The 18808-nt window shown below is 39.4% G+C and overlaps 2 protein-coding genes across 6 annotated transcripts; both read left to right on the top strand.

Moving 5' to 3' along the window:
• Positions 1-370: 370 nt before the first annotated feature.
• LOC116612434 lies at positions 371-9780 on the top strand. 2 transcript variants are annotated; one of them, XR_004293907.2, is made up of 7 exons: positions 371-835; positions 1137-1857; positions 2336-2626; positions 3456-3800; positions 5303-5704; positions 8611-9550; positions 9581-9780. XR_004293907.2 is itself a non-coding variant. In XM_032373134.2 (6 exons), the coding sequence occupies exons 1-6, from the start codon at positions 764-766 to the stop codon at positions 8787-8789; spliced, it is 2010 nt and encodes a 669-aa protein (XP_032229025.2). In that variant the 5' UTR covers positions 371-763; the 3' UTR covers positions 8790-9780. The 2 variants fall into 2 exon arrangements, 1 of the variants encoding a protein (XP_032229025.2); XM_032373134.2 differs by having other exon boundaries at positions 8611-9780.
• Positions 9781-10362: 582 nt separating this feature from the next.
• Positions 10363-15040, top strand: LOC5504788. Of its 4 annotated transcripts, XM_032373129.2 has the most exons (5): positions 10373-10516; positions 10583-10655; positions 11011-11089; positions 12091-12381; positions 12870-15040. In XM_032373129.2, the coding sequence occupies exons 3-5, from the start codon at positions 11074-11076 to the stop codon at positions 13166-13168; spliced, it is 606 nt and encodes a 201-aa protein (XP_032229020.1). In that variant the 5' UTR covers positions 10373-10516; positions 10583-10655; positions 11011-11073; the 3' UTR covers positions 13169-15040. The 4 variants fall into 4 exon arrangements, with proteins under 4 accessions (XP_001625674.1, XP_032229019.1, XP_032229020.1 ...); XM_032373128.2 differs by lacking the exon at positions 10583-10655 and having other exon boundaries at positions 10372-10516; XM_048730216.1 differs by lacking the exons at positions 10583-10655; positions 11011-11089 and adding an exon at positions 11160-11276 and having other exon boundaries at positions 10374-10516.
• The last annotated feature ends 3768 nt before the right edge of the window (positions 15041-18808 follow it).

The following is an 18808-nucleotide window of genomic DNA, read 5'->3' on the forward strand; positions in this document are numbered from 1 at the left end:
CATGCCAAGGAACTAGAAACGCAAGCGAGGTAGCGAGGCGCGGACTCACTAGGACAAGCGCTTACGTCCTAGTGAGAATCGGAAAATTACCTGCGTTCCGCTTGCGCGTCTTTGGACGAGAGCCGGATTCGTAAAAAAAGATTTTGCGTTTTGACGGGTAGACGGGGCCTAAGAAGTTTTTTTTTTTTTTTTGTTAAATGCAAACAATATTGTACATGTGTATGTGTTGTCTTCTTGTATCTTTTGTAATGGTGTGCCCTCAGCTCCTCCCGTATCGTTTACGCAATGAAAACATGATAACGGGTTTCCTGTGGTACCCACAAACAAATCTATCAGTTTGATTATTTTCAAAGGAAACTGGGATAAGATCGAGTCTACTTCGGTTTACCCGGCTGTTCCAGGGTACATCTTAGTATAAGTCTAGGTTATATACATGCATAATTGCACAAGAAATATTCACAAAAGATCAGTGAGTTTGATGCGTGACATCAGACCTAAATATAGACACATCACGCAAAAATCGAACTAAAAAAATCCCCGTAGGAAATGCGATCAACAGTTCGAACACTGAAATTCTGTTTATGCTTCTAATGTTTCGCAACAAGTGTAAGCTAAACCATTTAGTACTCTACTATGCAAAGTTTACACTTTGAATGAAATATGTTTGGTTACACAGCTCTAGATCCTTATTTGCAAGCCGAAGGGTTTCGGCCATTTTGAATCAAACCCAGCTACTAACCTAAACCACAATTCCAGTTGTATCATGTCGGACAGATTGATGTTTTCTTTAGGAAGCAGACTGTTGCTTTACTGTGCGGTGTTTTTCGCATTTGCGGTGAGTTTTTAAACTTCGTAGCTGCTTTTTAACTCGGTAACATAACTTAATGATTATTTTGCTAGAGTTTAGTCAAATTGATTAGTTTAATTTGACTGTACTTGACTTTATCCTTACTTATGCATGCAATTAGTTGCGAATCAAGGAACCTCATTACTCACATGATGTTTGTAAATCCACAACACACGAAAAAGTTCCTCCACAGTGCAATGTGCGGTATATTTTCTATGTTGACAATTTTGTTATGTTTATAAAACAATCTCGACTTTCAGGGCAGTTGCTAATGAACTCTTTTGTTTAGGTTGATTTCACAGATGGAGAAAGATGCGAGTCTAATCAGTATACGATTGACCATGGTGATGGAACCTCCGTATGCCAAAACTGTCAGGAATGCCCGCATGGCCAAGGTCTCGAGCCATCTTGTGGAAAGAAGCTCTATCATCCTCCAAAAATAGAGTGTGTGTCTTGTACTTCTGGTAAAACTTACTCTGACACATACGGAGTAAGCTCATGCAAACCTTGTCACATATGCACAACTAGAGTAAAAAAGAACTGTACAGTTGAGAGTGATACACAGTGCACAGATGATTGCAAGCACAAGCCAAGGACATACTATGAAAATAGTACACATGACTGCCAGCCATGCTCCTACTGCTGTAAACCTGAATCTGCAGTGTTACAAGCAGAATGTGCTGCTCAAGGCTTACCTAAACAACGCCAGTGTTCTATACATGACACATGCCCAACACCTACACCAAGATTTTCAGGCCAGACAAGTTTACCCGCCAAGAGCACCACAGAATACCAAACAGCAACAGAGGGTCCTGGAGGCATCTCAAAGTGGAGCATTACTTGGATTGTAATAGCAGTTATTGTAGCAATATTATTGGGAATCTTTATTTTTTATTGGATACGTCGGAAAAAGAAAAAGAGGGAAAGAGGGAGACAACAAGGACAAGCTGGTCAAAATGGAGGCCCTGAAGAAGGTTACCCTCTCAGGTCTCAAGGACAACAAGAGTGTGGTATGTTGTTTTTAGTTGGCTATGCATTTATTAACATAGTTATGACCTTTTACATTTTGCTTCTAATTTCTCCTCTTTTTTATAATATTCTTAGATGCTAGACATGAAAAACACTTTAGGACCTTCAAATACTGATGGGGCATGATACTGATAAGCTTTGAATCTTTAATGAAAATGGAATAAGAAGTAAAATAAAGCCATAAATAAAGGAAAGACATTTAAATGTTAAGAGGTGGTAGGAGAAAATGGTTATGGGAGGGGAAAATTAGTTGGTTCTATCTTTGTTACTTTTATTATGTGGCTGACAGCCTTTCAACCACCTCCTCTGCTGCTGCTGACAATTTCACAAACTGCAGCACAACAGGACACAATAAATCAAGTGCCCCTTGATAGCACTTCATGTTTCACTGAATATTTACAAAATGTAGATATCTACAGATAGTAAATGTTTCTTTTTTGTTTTGTTTTTTTTGTTTAGGCATTAAAATAGTTCACAGTCCTGAGCAAACTCTCAAAACAATGCAAGAAGGAAAAAGTCATTCATTTGTTTGCAACATTATGGAACCCTATCCCAATTGTTGCTCCCCAAGGTACCAATGGTATAAAGATGGAATTGAAATACAGGGGGAAAGAAGAGAAAATTTGACTTTGAAACATTTAACTGTACCTCAATTTGGTGTATATTACTGTTCTGTGTCCTGCTCTCATCACACCAACCAGGAGAAGACAGAGGATAAAGAGCTTGATGTCACACCTTCACCAAACAAAGGTTGGACTATTTAGTATTCACATACTAACTAACATTGAACTCAGTATTACAGATTACACTTTAATCTAGCATAAAATGGCAAGGGATTGAACTTAGTTCAGATCCTAATACCGAAGAAGGAATGAAACAATAAAAACTGCCAAACAATTAACCTAATGAACAGCTTATGTTTGGAGTTTGCTTTTCCATTGAGTATGGACTAAGCCCACCCCAATATAATTCTAATAATAACAATGACAACATATGACCGCAACTATGACAACGACGGTTCCCAATCGAGGCAAATCCACATGGTGGCTCTTTGCCCTCTTTGGTTCAGAGATTTGTTCACAGGTTTGTTACCAGGAGCAATATCCTTCTCTTATGAATAGCACACAGGTGCAGATATTTTGAGTTAAATATTTAGGAGATGAGACGTTTGGTTTTTGTTTGTGTCATTCAAACTGTGTCATTCAGACTAGAAGCACAGGAGAAACAAGATCAACACACTTACAGCACCAAATTCATTTCCAGACTGAACCCAAGAAAAGTCTCCTAGTTCAGAGCTGTGATTTAAACTTGGACCGCAGCGATGAGAGGCCAGGTTGCTAACCACTAGGCCAGTCATACCTCAATATACCGCCAATTTTTTTTAGATTAGTATTATAAAAAAACAATTCAAATACATTCTTTACAACTCAAGCAAATACGGAATAATGTTGTACCTTCTAAAAATATTTGCATTCTGGAAAGATGACTATATTATTTATTTATTTATTATTTATTTTCTACCTTATTTTTCTGCCTTATTTATTTATTTAATTATTTATTTCTGCCTTATCTATTTCAGAGTACAAGAAAATTTACGATTTATCCCAAGAAAGTGAGAGTATTCTAGTTCAACTTCTGTCAACTAAACATTCACACAGTATAGGAAACTGGAAAAAAGTAGGAACGGAGTATGGAATGGAAAGAGTTACACTGAATTCTTTTGATGGAAAAGATGGTGCAGCCCAAGACGTGATAGATTATATAAAATCTGCCAAGCCCGATTTGACAGTTTACACATTTTGCAAATATTTGAAGACAATAAATCGAAGAGATGCTGTCCTTAAACTGGAAGGAGAACTTACAGTAGACAAGCATTTGGGAGAAATACCTTCCGGGAAGAGGGAGCCTAAAAATACTGAAAAATGTAAGTATAATTTTGATGATTTAAGTGTTAAAACAAACTCACTATAATATTAATTTAATTATGTCTCTGAAAAACGCCACAAGATTACATGTGTTTTCCACAAGATCACATGTGTTTTCTTTTATAAAAACTGAAAAACTCCACAAGATCACATGTGTTGTTTACTGTCCAAATGTTTCATTAGCTATTTATCTGTGTAATGACTTCAGTTTAGTACATTGTGTCTAATAAGCATGAATTGTTAATATAAATTTGATATCTTGAACATTATGATATATCATTTAATTATATCAATTGATTATAATTAACTTTCCTTCAATGATATTTCTAGTTTATTAATTTTCATGATAAAATTGAGAATCTAAGGCTACAATGTTCAATTCAACTCAATTGTTTATTTGTAAATTATAAATATAAGTATAATCATGAATATGGGGGCGTTTTTTTTTAAATTTTGATGGTTTGAGGGAGGCGTTGATAAGAGAGGGGTGCTTATTATTAACTATTTATAACAATATAATACAGCCAAGTGCAGCATTGTTCTCATTTCAGTCAGGATCTCATTGAATTATAGCCTTGGTAGCATTCCTTCACATTGTGCAAGACGCTACTCGCTTACCAGTGCTGATTATGCAAGATTAATTTGAATCCCCATGTCAGTTTTAAGCTGGGAGAGATGGGAGCGGGGTAGGGTAAGGGGAGGCATTTAAAAGAGAGGGGCGTTCAATACAAACTTGTAAGCTTAGGGGGGTGTTGCACCAAAAAGGAGGCGTTCTTCAGATAGGGAGCGTTTATTAGATCTTTACTTTACTCACAACCAATTGTTTTCAATTGATCTTTTGTGTGATTCTCTTCTAATACAGCATTGGGTGGAATGTTTTTAGATACACATCTAAGAAAGATTTCAGTGTTCAAACGCTCCAAATTAAGAACGGCCCATCCTCAATTGATAATTTCCTATTTTGGGTAAGATTGACAAAAGATAATGAGAAAAGAGCTTCATTTATAATTCATAAAAACAAGTTTTTTTTTTCGGGGTCCGGTATCCATCAAATCGCATGCTCTGATTGGCTCTCGTGAGGCCCGGTATCCTACGATCCGGACCCCGCGATACCGGCCCGCTCACCTCCAAAGCTCGAAATAGTGAGTTGATTTGTAAAATGCCCATCGGAAACTGGATTTTTACTCCCGAGATTATAGATCTTCACACTAAAACAGCATTTTTTTGTATTTTTATCTAGAATCATTGACTACGGAAAATCGGCTTCAAACTCCCTGTGTTACGGAGTTTTACTGAATCGCATCTCTTATAGACCATTTAAACCTGTCTTTCTTTGTATAGTGGTGGAGACTCGCGCACGGGAACCCTGCAGACGGCCTGTGCACGCGGACCTCATAAGGTCTCATTCTCAAAGTTTTTTTTTCGGCCCGAGATCCGCGTGTACACTTCCCTTTTCACAGTCTTTTCACTTATAACCCCATTATTTTGTTCACTTTCACAGCAAATCGGGCGGAAAGTGGAATAGAGCTTTCCAGCGAATCTCTGCCGCTAACGGTCGACCTACAAAGCCCATCAAGCCCAAAAAATTCACCAGTGCACGACCGTAATGTGTACGTGGCTACCCCTCCACGGGATCCATCACCTCCTCTTGTCAAGTTTAAGTTTTCTAACCCTGGACTGCACGAATCTCCTTACCAAAGTGAAGACGAACTGGATGGCAAGCCGCCTACGAGGCAGTCTCATCAAGTCAGTGGTAATCCATTAGACAGGTCTTTTGATTCACTTGAGGATCGCGATGAACCGAAAAGCTTGCCTGGGCCGGAAAATCTCGAGAGAAAGCGTGCCTACTCGCGACAGCAAAGCTCGGATTCGGCCAAATCAAACCAATCGAATACAAGTGAAGGTAAGTGATACATTCACTACGTTATAAGTTATTCTTTTTGAAAGCATAAATCATCATAAAAAAATATTATAGTTATCATCATAATCCAGAAAAGCCCACAACAGGGTCCCCGAATTTTGTTATCCCGATAATTTTTCCTCAAATCCTGTTATCCCGAGAGAAAACTCAAGATAGTCCATCCCGTACGACATTTCTATCCCGAATCCCGCTTTTTTTTCCCCGAATTTCCGTTTCCCCTTACCTGTTTACCGGGTACCAGAGACTGCAAGCTTCACTACCAAAGATCCGCTTCGCGAAGCTTGGGGTCTCTGGATAGTTTTCCAATCGCTCAAAATGCTATATCCCGCATCCCCAAAAATCCTATTTAGAGATCAGGGCGGCGGAGCTGTCCCAAAAGTGGAGGGAGGGGGAGAGGGGATGGGCAGGGAAGAGTTCTCCGATCTGTTGTATGATGCATATGCTTGGACCCTTTAGTTCGAATACTGGAATTCACGAATAGGTCATCCCAAGAGACCATGATGTAAGAGAACGAATCCCCCGTATTAGGGTATGTTCCAATGATGACGTCCGTAAAAACTATTTTTTAGAACAAGCAGTTATTTTTAGATACGTCTCTGATTGGTTAGGGCTCACGTTTCCTAGCAACATGAGTCTTACGCGCGATCAATTCCTTGAGCAATGTGATCCGGCAAAGGATGTTTTGGAAATCTTTTTGACCGAAAATACCTTCCTTTTTTACGAACGCTGTAAAAATGATATTCCATAGAGTACGCTGGAGCCAATCAACCGTTTCTAGGACATTGAAATGCATAAAGTGCGTGATTTTAGGCTCTGGGGTCAACTTCGCCAGTAAAAGTTTTCACTGCTGATTCGCAAATTATAACACAACAATCAATCATAAATCTGTGTTTACAAAAAACAATTCTCTTCCAGCTCCCTTTTAATGAAAAAGATACATCCAGAACTTAATGCCATTATATTCACACCGATATTACAAATAAAAGATTTCTTTATAATGAAGTAAATCTTATTCCAGTGACAAGGGTTTCTCGAGTGACATGATTTCTGAACATTTGCGTGAAGAATTGAAGTTCATTCATCTAAAAATGTTTTAAATCAAAGAAATATAAAGGCCTTCTTGTATTAAAATACATAACATAGACTCTGAGAATGCCTAGGTATTCTATCTCACCGAATTGCAGAGAAAAATAACTTTTTAGGAGTCTGCACGATGCATCTTGGATGAACTCCAAGTTCACCGTCTTCCCGACTTCTTCCCGTTCAATTATTTATATAACATTTAGATAACTGAACATTAGATAAACCACTCCATGAGTAGCATTGTGATCATGAGCCTTGAAGAGCAGCTAAAAGGATAAAAACAGGTAGCGAACGAAGTAAAGAAGTGCAGAGGGAAAAAATTGGTGTGAAATTGTACTAGCTAGGGGTGCCCATAACCAAATATGGCGCGACGAAACATGTATGGATGCTATGATTGACAAGCTCACGCAATCTAAAAATAGCTTTCATGGTCGACATCATAGGCCACGGGGATTCGTTCTCTTATATCATGGTCTCTTGGTCATCCGCTTCAAATAGCCCCCCCCCCCCCCCCCCCTCCTGCTTGTACTTATAATCGCTCATAATCTAATGGTAAACTAGCGCCATCAATACACAGATCTTTTATATAAGCCACATCAATCATCATCCTCAACTTCGGTCTATCTCATCGTATCATATAGCAACTAATGAGTTTTACCATGTTCTGTTGAAACGTCGGAAATGGTAACGTCGTAAATCTCGTTTGTTGCCAGCTCACCTTTTCCTTTTTGTAGGTTTATGAGGAACATGTTATTTTCCCTTCGTAGTTTTCAAATTCTCTATAACCTTCCGGCTGTTTTTGCTGCTCCGTGCATGTTTTCTAATTTACCTTACACAGCTTTTGTCGTACGAGACGAGACAAAGTGCAGTGATACGGAAAGATTTTTCGATGTTTGTTTTTTCGTTGCAGTTGAAATCTAATAATTCGGTTTCATCCAATACCAAAAAACCAACAAACTTGTGCAACCTTACACAGCTTTTGTCGTACGAGACGAGACAAAGTGCAGTGATACGGAAAGATTTTTCGATGTTTGTTTTTTCGTTGCAGTTGAAATCTAATAATTCGGTTTCATCCAATACCAAAAAACCAACAAACTTGTGCAACAACCTATACGCAGTATACACAAGCGGAAGTAAATTATAATCATCAAACGGGCAAAAACACGCCGACTTCGTATTCTTTGCAAGATTTTCTATAATATCCTTAGTGTTTACAGGACGTTTAAAGCCGCATTGTCACCAGTTTACTTCCGGAGGTCCGACGGAAACCTCAACCGTTAAAAGACAAAAGAATCCATTAAAATCCGAGATATTTAACAGGCCATCCGCTCTAAATTATCAATCACATCCTCAAAGAAACTTCCAATAGACACACTGCTTTCAATATTTTGAAATATTTTTCGCGTTTTCCGTTAAATATCATTGGATATTGTTACGTAATCGACCGGAAGTAAACTGGTGACAATGCGGCTTTAAGGGAGCAAGTCGTACCCCCACCCCCGACAGGGACCCATTTTGTTCGCAATAGGTAACGGTCACCGCCTGGAACCACCCCACTCCCATATTGGTGATGACGACGCCTCCAGGGTACCGGCCCCAAACATTTCCATGGTGACTTAAGGACCCAACTTAAATATATTTCCTTTTCTATTTTATATTTTTTTTCATGCAGTACACCCTTAAGGACCCACTACTAGATCATTATCAACGACACATACCTACTCCCATCCATCTTCCCTCTTGCAACTTAAAGTAGTTTTGGGGTCAATTGCAACTACCACTCTTATATCTTTTTGTCTTCAAAGGTGGCCAGCCCCCTAGACGTAAATCGTCGCAAACCAGCTTAAAGAACTATTTTGCAAAAGGGAAGGATGCTCTTAGTAGGCAGTTGTCGAATGATCCGTCTCCTGAAGAAAGGCTTCAGCTAACAGATGATCAGACAGAAGACTCACCTTTTTTGCCAAGACGAGATGTTGATGCCTGATGTGCTGCCATTACGAACATACGGGGAGGCTAAAGGCAACCCCTGTCCGAATACTTAAACCCAAACTGAAAGATGCAACAAGTGTTATATCTCCCACAAATGGATCTCTGCGGGTCACAGGGTATAGTCATGTTTGCAGCCGCTCCTGTCGGAGTCACGCAATGCTCCCCGCCTGCACAGCTGCAAACCCAGTCTCGTACCCAGACCCCGCGCGATGCATTCTGGAGAGGTTAAATAGATGTCCCCGCAACAGCAAGTAACGACTGGGTACTAGTCTGCTGCAAATCGAAAGAGGCTTGTCACGGTGCGTCGAGGTTATTTTCGCCGATGCTGGCCCATTGCGCATGCATGCATGCATTTAAAAACTCGAAAACATCATTCTCTAAGAACGGAAGTTGCTTATGGCAGAGTCGTAGCAGGCCTCTCGGTACAGAAACATCAAGAAAGTTAGGGGTCACAGCCACGCCCCTGCTGGTCATTTCCATATAAATTTTTTAAATATTGGTGTGCCACGTGCCCCAAATGCCCCTGCCACGGCCCTGTAGGTACTAATAATTCGTATGAATTAAGGTCGTAAAAAACCCCAGCTAAGACAGAACCATGCATTGAAAAAAAAAACATTAATGAATAGTTGTAAATAACACGCCGACAATCGCACATCTCTACATTTGATTGAAGTAATTAAGATCGATTGTTCCTTTCTATCGGGCTGCCATTTTCCAATCACCATTTTCCGACCCTTTCTACCATTTAACATGGTGGTGTATACCACGATAAATTAAGCAATCTAGATATTGTACTGAATCGAATTTTTATAGTGTTATTATTCATTATTCAAAATTATTCATTATTTTGTGTAACAAATTTTAAATTCTTGCAAAATCCCCTCGTTGTCACGAGCTTGGCCTGTACATTTCTCACGGTAAAGCGAGGAAGTCCCTGGTCTAAATACATTGTAAATATAGCAGATATAATTAAAATGTTTCCAGTATCTTTGTGTTGTTATAATGTTATATAATGCTTGTGAATTTTAGGAGAATGTCTTACCAGAAGAGAGATTGGTACTGAAAGTAAAAGTGAAGAATCGCCTCCCCCCCTCGCACATTTTTCCCAAACAGAACCGTCCCACCCGTCGTCGCGCGAACGTCTAGTAAAAGTCTGCTGACTAGTAAAGATTCAGAAACCACAGAAATTCTCCCTCGAAGTACCCAGCCTCAGTTCAGTTTCCAGTCCGCACTTGGATCGACGGGTCGAAAACAAAATTATCGAAATATTTACAGGTTCAAACAACTTCAAACTAATTTCTAGACCCCTCCACCCACCCCTCCCCCCCTCTTTGTCTCTTTTAGCCATGACCGACCACAGGGAGCTCAAAGTTAGTGGTTTTGGGGTTTTGTGAGAAGTTCTTAATAAAATCACACGAAACTCAACGAACGGTTAGAAGTGATCATTTTAATTACCTCGTGAAGTTTTGTAAAATTCGGTCACCCCTATCTCACTCTACATAACATAGCTTGGGCTCCCTGTGTACCGACCGAGAAAAATCCCCAGCTAGTATCCACTTCTCGCGCGATCCATTATTCCCACAGCCTACCCAATGACTGACAGAGCAGAACAGGAAGTTCGAAGATCTGCTGCCATTGCTGCTGGTGAGAAAATGTGGAGTGACTCAAAGTGATTGTTCCTCCACATTGAGCGGAACTTGCACGCAAATTTAGATTCTTCTGGTAAGTCAGATAATTTTTGTTTGTTTTCGTAGAATTTTATCCTTACTATATAATCGTTGAATACAGCAAAAGCACAGTTGAGTCAGAGTTGCGTTGTTGTGTTATCATCCGTGTGTGATATTCCTCACGACATTTTCAGGTGCGAATACTTATAAATATTTTTATAAATTAACCTATTATAGCTTAACGCTAATGTCTAGGTGCGACGTGCGACAGGTCAAATACGTCGCAGGTGACCAGGGATCCGCAAGGATCGAATTACTCGCAAGGCACTCGATCAATCAATCAATAAATCATTATTGAATATTTTAAATGTATATACAATAAGGGAAAAGCCGAAGACAGAGGCTTATTAGGCTTGGTCAGCAAAGTATGTAACACATGATAAGTTCTGAATACTACTCCACACGCATAAGAACTAAAAATACTACTTGTCGTCTTGTTGCTTTGTAGTTTCTATTGCTAGGAAGAATGATTTCAGGTTCTTTTTGTAGTTGGCAGTGGTAAGGGATTGGCGAAAATAAAGGGGAATTGAATTCCAGATATTGGGAACTTATATGAAAGAAAGACAAGGTACAGATATTATGAATATCTATTGAACCAGCTTTGAGTTTGTGGTTCATAACAGAGATTGTTTATACAGTATATGAATACCAGACGTTTCGACCATCGACCAGTTCGTCCATAGAAAAAAACAGTTCTTCCATAACCAGGGGCGGATCTAGCTTTGGGTTTGGCTCAGTGATAAAGGGCTGAGGGGGTATGTTTTGTTACATTTTGTTTGTTAGACCCCCTAAACCCTCCTCCTAGATCCGCTACTGATAACCATAGCCATTTCATTATGATATAGGTTCTAAACTGGCAGGATAAAACACACAAAACTGTTACAGCAACTTGGCAATGACTCATGGGTTTTTTACCACCAGTGTTTCAAAATTGTGTGATTTGTTTCCCTATAACAACATAAATATACAAAACCAAGGTTGGTGTCAAACTAAATCACTGTTTCTACCTGTGCTACTAAACTAAACAAACATGAGTGCTGAAAACATCATCTTATACATTTCAGGGATTGATTTGGGGTAAGTTTCATTAGGATTCATAATATATAGAGGGAATAAAGGCCAAAGAAGTTGCTCGAACAGCTTTGTGAGTTATCTGCCAGTTTAGAACCCATATTATCATGGTCAAAACGTCTACATACATTAGTTATGAGCTCCGTACTTATATCAGCTTATACTGGAATAAACATTAATTTTATTACAGTTTAACTCATAATATTTTCAATTCTCACTTGTATATCAGCTCCAGAATATATTTAGTCTTGCCAATCCAAAGTATTAATTGTGTGTTACTTTCAAAACTTAGCAATTTGAAAACAGCTTGCTTTCAATGGAAAGTTTTAACTCTTTGCTTCTTCCAAAAATACCATTTATCTGAAGCTATGATGTTGTAAGGGATTAGAGCATGTACTTGTGCTAAAAACAAAACACAATTAGGGAACTAAAAATAAAGCAAAACCATTTAAAGGTTAATAATCTCTAACCTAGAACTGTACTGTTATTACTTTTTAGATATGGAAGACCATGACAGAGAGGTCATTCGTAGATGCTATGTTCGGCTAGAGAAAAACCTTGAGGCTGGACCACATCTCAGTCAGCTCTTCCAAGATGATGTCCTCAGTGAAGAGGATATGGAGAAGATAAATGCAAAACCATCAACCAAAAAGCAAGCTGCCAAACTACTGAAGATATTATGCAGACGGAAATATGGATTACGCATGTTAATTAAAGCTCTTCTCCTGGCAAAGATCCAGGACTTTCTGGCATTTGAGCTGTTAGAAAGAGTTGCTTGGAATGATGAAGGTAGGGGAGTTTTTATTTGCATGAAATATATCCATGCATGACTAACCAAACTTTCTGTGTTATATTGCTTTTGCAATTTTTCTAAAAAAATAGATAGAAGAAAAAAAAAAGATTAAAAAGATATCTATTAGTTTACAAAGGAGCAAAACAATAACTTTTGAGGTTGGGCACTCCCACTTGTTTACAATTTGTTAAAAAAATATGAACTTTTTGACATGTATCTATTATCACTCTCAACTGATCAAGGTAAGCTTGGCTGGATTGATTGTGACACAGGCTCCCATTAGTCTCAGCTAGGCTCAGTAAATTATATTGAGATGTTGTTTTAAATTTTCACTTTCAATACTACTATAAAAAGTAAATAAATTATTGACTATTATAATTCCATACGGCAGGAATAAAAATCATATTATTATTGATACCCTGAATTAACATATTGCTGAGCATAAGATGCAACCATTTTATGTTTTGCACCATTTTAAACACAGAAATAAAAAACTTCCGCGAAGAAGTTGATGGGAATTTAGACCGATGCCAAATCATTGAGATTCAAAAGGCAGCACTGCAGAAGCAGTACAATGAATTGGAACAAAAGTACAACCAACTAGAAGCAGACTATCACCAGACTGTCAAAGAACTCAATCACAAAGTTATTGATCTGCAGCAACAAATTGATGATTACCATCAGAGTGATGCAGAACCTAACAGAAATGAAATCCAAAGATCAAATAGCATTATGTCATGGATGTTTCATAAGAAATCCCAAAGAAAAGAGAGACGGCATTAATCTTAGATTTGTAAAGCGGCATTGTCACCAGATTAATTCCAGAGGGCCAAAGGAAACTTCAACCAACCAGAAAAAAAGATTCCATTACAATCCACTGTATTTAACAGGCCATCCACTCTAAACTATCAGTCACATCCTCAAAGAAACTTCTAATGACATTAAAAATAATCAGAGATTATTACATAATCGACCAGAAGTAAACTAGTGACAATGCTGCTTTAAGATGGAATTTTCAGGGGCAAAGACAGGGGGATGGCCCAGAGGGTTCCCCTTCTTGCAGCCAAAAATACAGTAAATGTATGAGATATTATCTAAAATACAGGAGAAAATTCCTTGACAGGGCATTCTGGGACCCCCCTGTTAAAAATCCTGGCTTCTCCGCTGATTTTAGTGGAATTAGTATTGTAAATATGTTATCTTAAACTATGCATAAGCCTTTTTTTCTGGAATTTCACTTTGTCATAAGTTACCGTACTGTATGCAAAGGGAATGCTTAGAGAAATAAGTAAAAGAATAAGGTTTCTTTAGTTTGCCCTTCAATATCTGGGTACATTTTTTTGGACACTTTTTTAGCATTTTTTTAACCAATTTCAGTAATTCTTCCCTTTGCAAATCATCAAATGTTGTAAAATATTTTGATCTAAGATATTTTTATAGCAAACATAATATTTTATATAATATAGATGTTATACCTTTTTGCTGCAGCTGTTCTTTTTAGGATTTTGTTCAACTTTTACATATTGTGGCCTAATTATCGCATTTTTAATTCATAAGTTGTTTAGGTATTTGAATTTTCCCAATCAGGGGTGAGCCATTTGATCTTTGTTTTTTGTTGTTGTTGTTTTGTGGGAAGGGGCTGGGGGCTAGAAGAATCGACTAATGCAGAAACTTGCTAAAGATAAAAGTTGTTTGGTTAGAGGGTAAAGGTTTATCGATATCCTTTAAAAAAAAATGTCTTTTTGGTCGATCGAGTTTGCGAGCGTGCCCTTTGCAAATCATGTGACTTTTTGCGTGGAAATTCAAACCAAAATAAACCCCTGAAATGTCTGCGCCGGAGAAGGACGAAAAGATAAAACCTTTCAAAGAAAATGATCCATCTCTGGCAAAGAAACTTTTTGGAAAATTCACAAACCCTAAAAAAGCATCTTTTTGTGAAAAGCCTGAGCGCTCGTGAGTGTGCCACCCAAAAAGTCACGTGACTTCTTCGTTCAAGTCGAATATTTTGACACGCTAATCTGTACAAGCAAACCTAGGCTAGAGTTTGAAGTAAATATGATTCAAATAGATAGTTTGTCTAAAAATAGAATAGTGTGACTTTTGCTAGGACCATTGTTACCGCTGTTTGTTACTTAAGGACTCTGGGATCATAGCCCATTCTAGTTCAAAGGACAATTGTCGAATACACTCTTTTTTATAAGAGCCTTTTTATAAGAACGTCCAGCCTGATATTTTACCAAAATTTAGGAACATGCTAAGAACATGCCGAGGCTCAAGATAGTAGAAAAACGTTTCTTTTTTTAGTCCTGATGCGTTCTAAAATGCAGAATCAAATTGTGCTCATAGTAACAACCTTATTATTGCTATTGATCATAAGTGTAATTCTCTTCCTAATTCATTGGATATTATATTCTTATATACACTAAAATTTAAGAACATCGTTATGAACATATCAGCCTTAATATGTCCCAAAAATAAGAACGGCCCAGCCTCAACTGAAAAAATAGTCGTTCCTTTAAAAAAAGAGTGTATTTGAAAATTTTAAATAGCTTTATCCTTAATAATCTAATCTACAGCATCCTCTTGAAAATAAAGTACTCACAGCGCTTTAAAAAATATATATATATATATTTATTGATAACCGCTGTAAATGTGTTTTTGTGTGTAGGGTGTTGTTTATAGTGCGACCCGCGCTTCCCTGTGGCTAGCCTGCTAAGGAAGCGTTTCGGGGAGTCTTAGCTGGGAAGAACGAAGATTGAGCTTGCTTTCGCAGGCTAAACTGTGACAACCTTGACAGTGAAGTAAGCAACCAAAGCCAATGAGGATGCGGACATGTATATATGTCCAAGCCCTTCCCATTCTGCGATAAACAGAGTGAGTTCCTCCGAAATAGTGTCTGAAGTATCGAATGCTGATTCATTCAAAATATCCTAGACTATGCCCGGCGAATCCACAGGTATACCCAAAAATTGTCACAGGTCAAATGTCAAGATGTATGTCGTCACTTTTATAATCGGTGTGAATCAAAGTGGAGTTTCTAGGAAATGCTAAACGTTTCGAACTTTTGCAAGTCGACACAACTAACGCAATCAAGGAGACAACGAAGGATACAGGAACGCGTGAGCTGAGAATTACACGGTATAAATATCACAATATAATTAGTGATGTATGAGTGGTAAAGGATTGGAAGGGAGAAAAAGGTTCCTCACCAACTCAGGGTGTTAAGGTGGATGTACAGCAACAAGAGCATTTTTACTAGCTGTGAATTGTCGGAACCCTGATCTTGTTTATAGAAAAATTGGGCTCGACATCAAGGATCTGTTGAGTAGCGTCAGATTTTCTGGTCGACAGGTCGACATTGAATGAACATAATATAAAATCGACCCCACGAATTCGCGCATTGAAATCAGCCTTCGCACGGCGTTGAAACTTTTTATGTCTCTTCTCCTTCACTTCTGGCTTCGAGCATGATTTGTGAGCCGCTACTCAATAATGTGAGAGCTTTTGACCATAAAACAGATGCGTACACAGGAGGGTGCGCAGAGTGCGCGCGCACCCCCCCCCCCCCCCCCCTTATCGGCGGCCAAAAATAGGGTCATTTTTTACTAAGGATTCTTCAAATACCATGCTTTTTCCATATGATACCTATGACTGCGCACCCCTCTCAGCCAATCCTGGATACGCGCCTGTAAAATAAAACAGACAGAGAGGCACTGGTTAAAATAATGAGCAAGCATAAGCTTTTAAATGTTTATTTTCTTCAGGCTGACATTTTCCTTGCAACAGTAGCCGGCTCTCATTCGGGCTTTTTTGGAAATAGTTTGTTTTCGAATATTGGGAATTTTTAGCCTCCTCCGTAGGTGTCTCCAGAAACAGAGAAAGAAAGAGAGAAACGCTGTGTCGGGATTCCTGTGGTTGGACGCTTCCGGCTACCACAGAAATCCCAACACAGCGTTTCTCTATTTTTTGTTTCTGTTTAGAGACGCCTGTGGAGGAGGCTTTGGAATTCTCGATCGTGCTCGCCCAGTGGCCCAGCGCACCTGGCCTTCGGAGAATCCCAATATTCGAAAACAAAACATTTCTCAACCTAATATGGACGGGGGAGGGGAGGGGCAATATCCAAAATGTGTAAATACAAAAAACACAAATATTCATATCAAAAATCACACCCCAGACCATTTGTACTAAGATACATCTTTTTAGATATAGAAGAGCGTGACATGGAGGTTATTTGTAGATGCTATGTTCGGCTAGAGCAAAACCTTGAGGCTGAACCACTTCTCAGTCAGCTCTCCCAAGAGGATGTCCTCAGTGAAGAGGATATGGAGAAGATAAATGCAAAACCATCAACCAAAAAGCAAGCTGCCAAACTACTGAAGATATTATGGAGACGGAAATATTGATTACGCATGTTTCCAGGACCTTCTGGCATTTGAGCTGTTAAAGATTATAGAGGAAATCGCTTGGAATGATGAGGTAAAAAGATAGTATACAGTCGACCCCCTGCATATGGCATAGCGATTCACCACACCTTGAAATTTCAGACCCCTTATTAATTTCATACTCTTCCATGTAATTTCTTTTTTCAGTCCCTCAATTCCCCCCCCCCCCCCCCCCCCACACACACACACACTTTTATCCCCACCCTTCTCCAGGTATTCAGGGTATTTAATGTACAAAAGCCTCCCTGCACTCCCATACTGCGGGCATGCCCCCTTCCCACCAATATCTTTGAAAGTCTTACAGTTTTAGTCCCCCAAGCAGTGATTTTCACCTGTTATTTTCGTAACACATAAGGGACAGACTGTTCGAGCGAGAAATTATATGTTGCGTTACGCGTGGCGTGACGTCGGACGTTTGATTGACATTTTTGGTATGCGAGTCGCACGTGCGAGAGTTTTTTCGAGAGAGTTCGATGGGTGAGTTTTCGGGAGATGTAGTCGTAATAAAACTGTTGAGTTGGAATTTCGTTCGCTCTTACTTCGTCGAAACATTTTGGTCCTAATCGAGCCGGATAATGGAGCAGATTGAAGTCCTGTGCAAGCGACGGGCAACTTTAAAAGGAGGGATTACTAGAAACAAGAATAAAGCGACAAGTATCATCGCAGAGAAGGGCAGCCGAACTGTTTTGAAGAACGCTAAAGATAGAGTCTTGAAAAGCGTTGACCAAATTTAGGAAGTGCATAAACAGTTGTTAGGAGCATTGGAGATAGAGGTGGAGTTGTTGAATGCCGAAGAGTGGCTGGAGGAGGTAAGGGAAAACGTAGAGAACTGTATTGATGAAATTGATGCTTATCTCGAGGATGTAGAAAAAGCTGAATCAACAACTTTCAGTTATCGACCGGGAAGGTCTTCGTTATTTGGGTTCAAAGGCAAAAAAACCCACAGCGAGAAGGGTTCATTGCATGATCTCGAAAACCCAAATTCCAGTAGTGAAACGGCCGAAACCTCGGAGAATGTTGATGATTTCGAAGAGTCTAAATCCGTTTCGATTGAGGCTAACATCGCCGCCATGAGAGTGAAGCAGGAAAAGAAGCAGCGAGAAAGAAGTATAAAGCAGAGTTAATGGGTCACAAAATCGAGGAGGATAAAGGGGAAACATTGTGTGAAAGAAATAAAGAAAGAAAGCGATGCTGTGCCTGATGATTGTGTAGAGGGAGACGGAAAGGGGCGGGACCCCGGTGAGAAAAGTACAGGGGACTGGGCGCATGCATTGCAGAGTGATTTATCATCTGAGAGCGATACCGATAACGACGCGAGCCAAAAAGAAGCAGAAGATAACGAAGCGGGTGAACTTAGCATCCCCAAAGAACTAGACTCTTTATTTAGGGGGCTCAAAAAACCGCAGCTGGCAATATTTTCAGGTGATAAAGATCTCTATCATGACTTGAGAGCGCAGTTCGATGTATTTGTTCATCAAACTAAGGTGCCGGAAAAAGTAAAAATGATGATGCTGAAGAGTGCAGTTTTGGGAAAGCCATTGAAGGTCATAGAGAGACTGGGGTACTCCCCAGCTCAATACAAAACTGCCCTTGAGAAACTAGACCAAAAGTACGGCGGAGAGAAGCTCCTATTACAGCGCCATTCGGATACCATTTTTCAAGCACCTGAAGTGTCAGAGGACAACCTAAAGCAACCTAGAAGTATTTTCAGACCGTCTGACAGACATCGTCGCGAAACTAGAGGATCATGGGTATCGAGGAGAATTGACGGGAATCTCGGCGCTTTACACGGCGGCTCAATCTAAGATACCGGAAACTTTGCTCGTCCTGTACCAGCAATGGGTATTTGACAACGGAAAGTCGGGCAGATTGTCTACGTTTGTTAAATGGCTAGCAAAGCAAGTATTCTTCAGAACCGAGGCAGAAAAAACGAGGAAGAGAAGACGTGAAAGCAGAAACCGAAATGACAGCTCGCATAAGT

Source organism: Nematostella vectensis, chromosome 7 (assembly GCF_932526225.1).
Source record: "Nematostella vectensis chromosome 7, jaNemVect1.1, whole genome shotgun sequence".
Lineage (NCBI taxonomy): Eukaryota > Metazoa > Cnidaria > Anthozoa > Actiniaria > Edwardsiidae > Nematostella > Nematostella vectensis.

What these genes read in the sequence shown, in the direction of transcription:
- LOC5504788 (XM_032373128.2), top strand. An exon ending in AGTTGCTTGGAATGATGAAG is followed by an intron (nt 12,382 to 12,869) that starts GTAGGGGAGTTT and finishes TTTTAAACACAG; the next exon opens with AAATAAAAAACTTCCGCGAA.
- LOC116612434 (XM_032373134.2), top strand. Translation starts at nt 764, where the DNA reads ATGTCGGACAGATTGATGTTTTCTTTAGGAAGCAGACTGTTGCTTTAC. An exon ending in CACACCTTCACCAAACAAAG is followed by an intron (nt 2,627 to 3,455) that starts GTTGGACTATTT and finishes TATCTATTTCAG; the next exon opens with AGTACAAGAAAATTTACGAT. An exon ending in CCAATCGAATACAAGTGAAG is followed by an intron (nt 5,705 to 8,610) that starts GTAAGTGATACA and finishes TTGTCTTCAAAG; the next exon opens with GTGGCCAGCCCCCTAGACGT.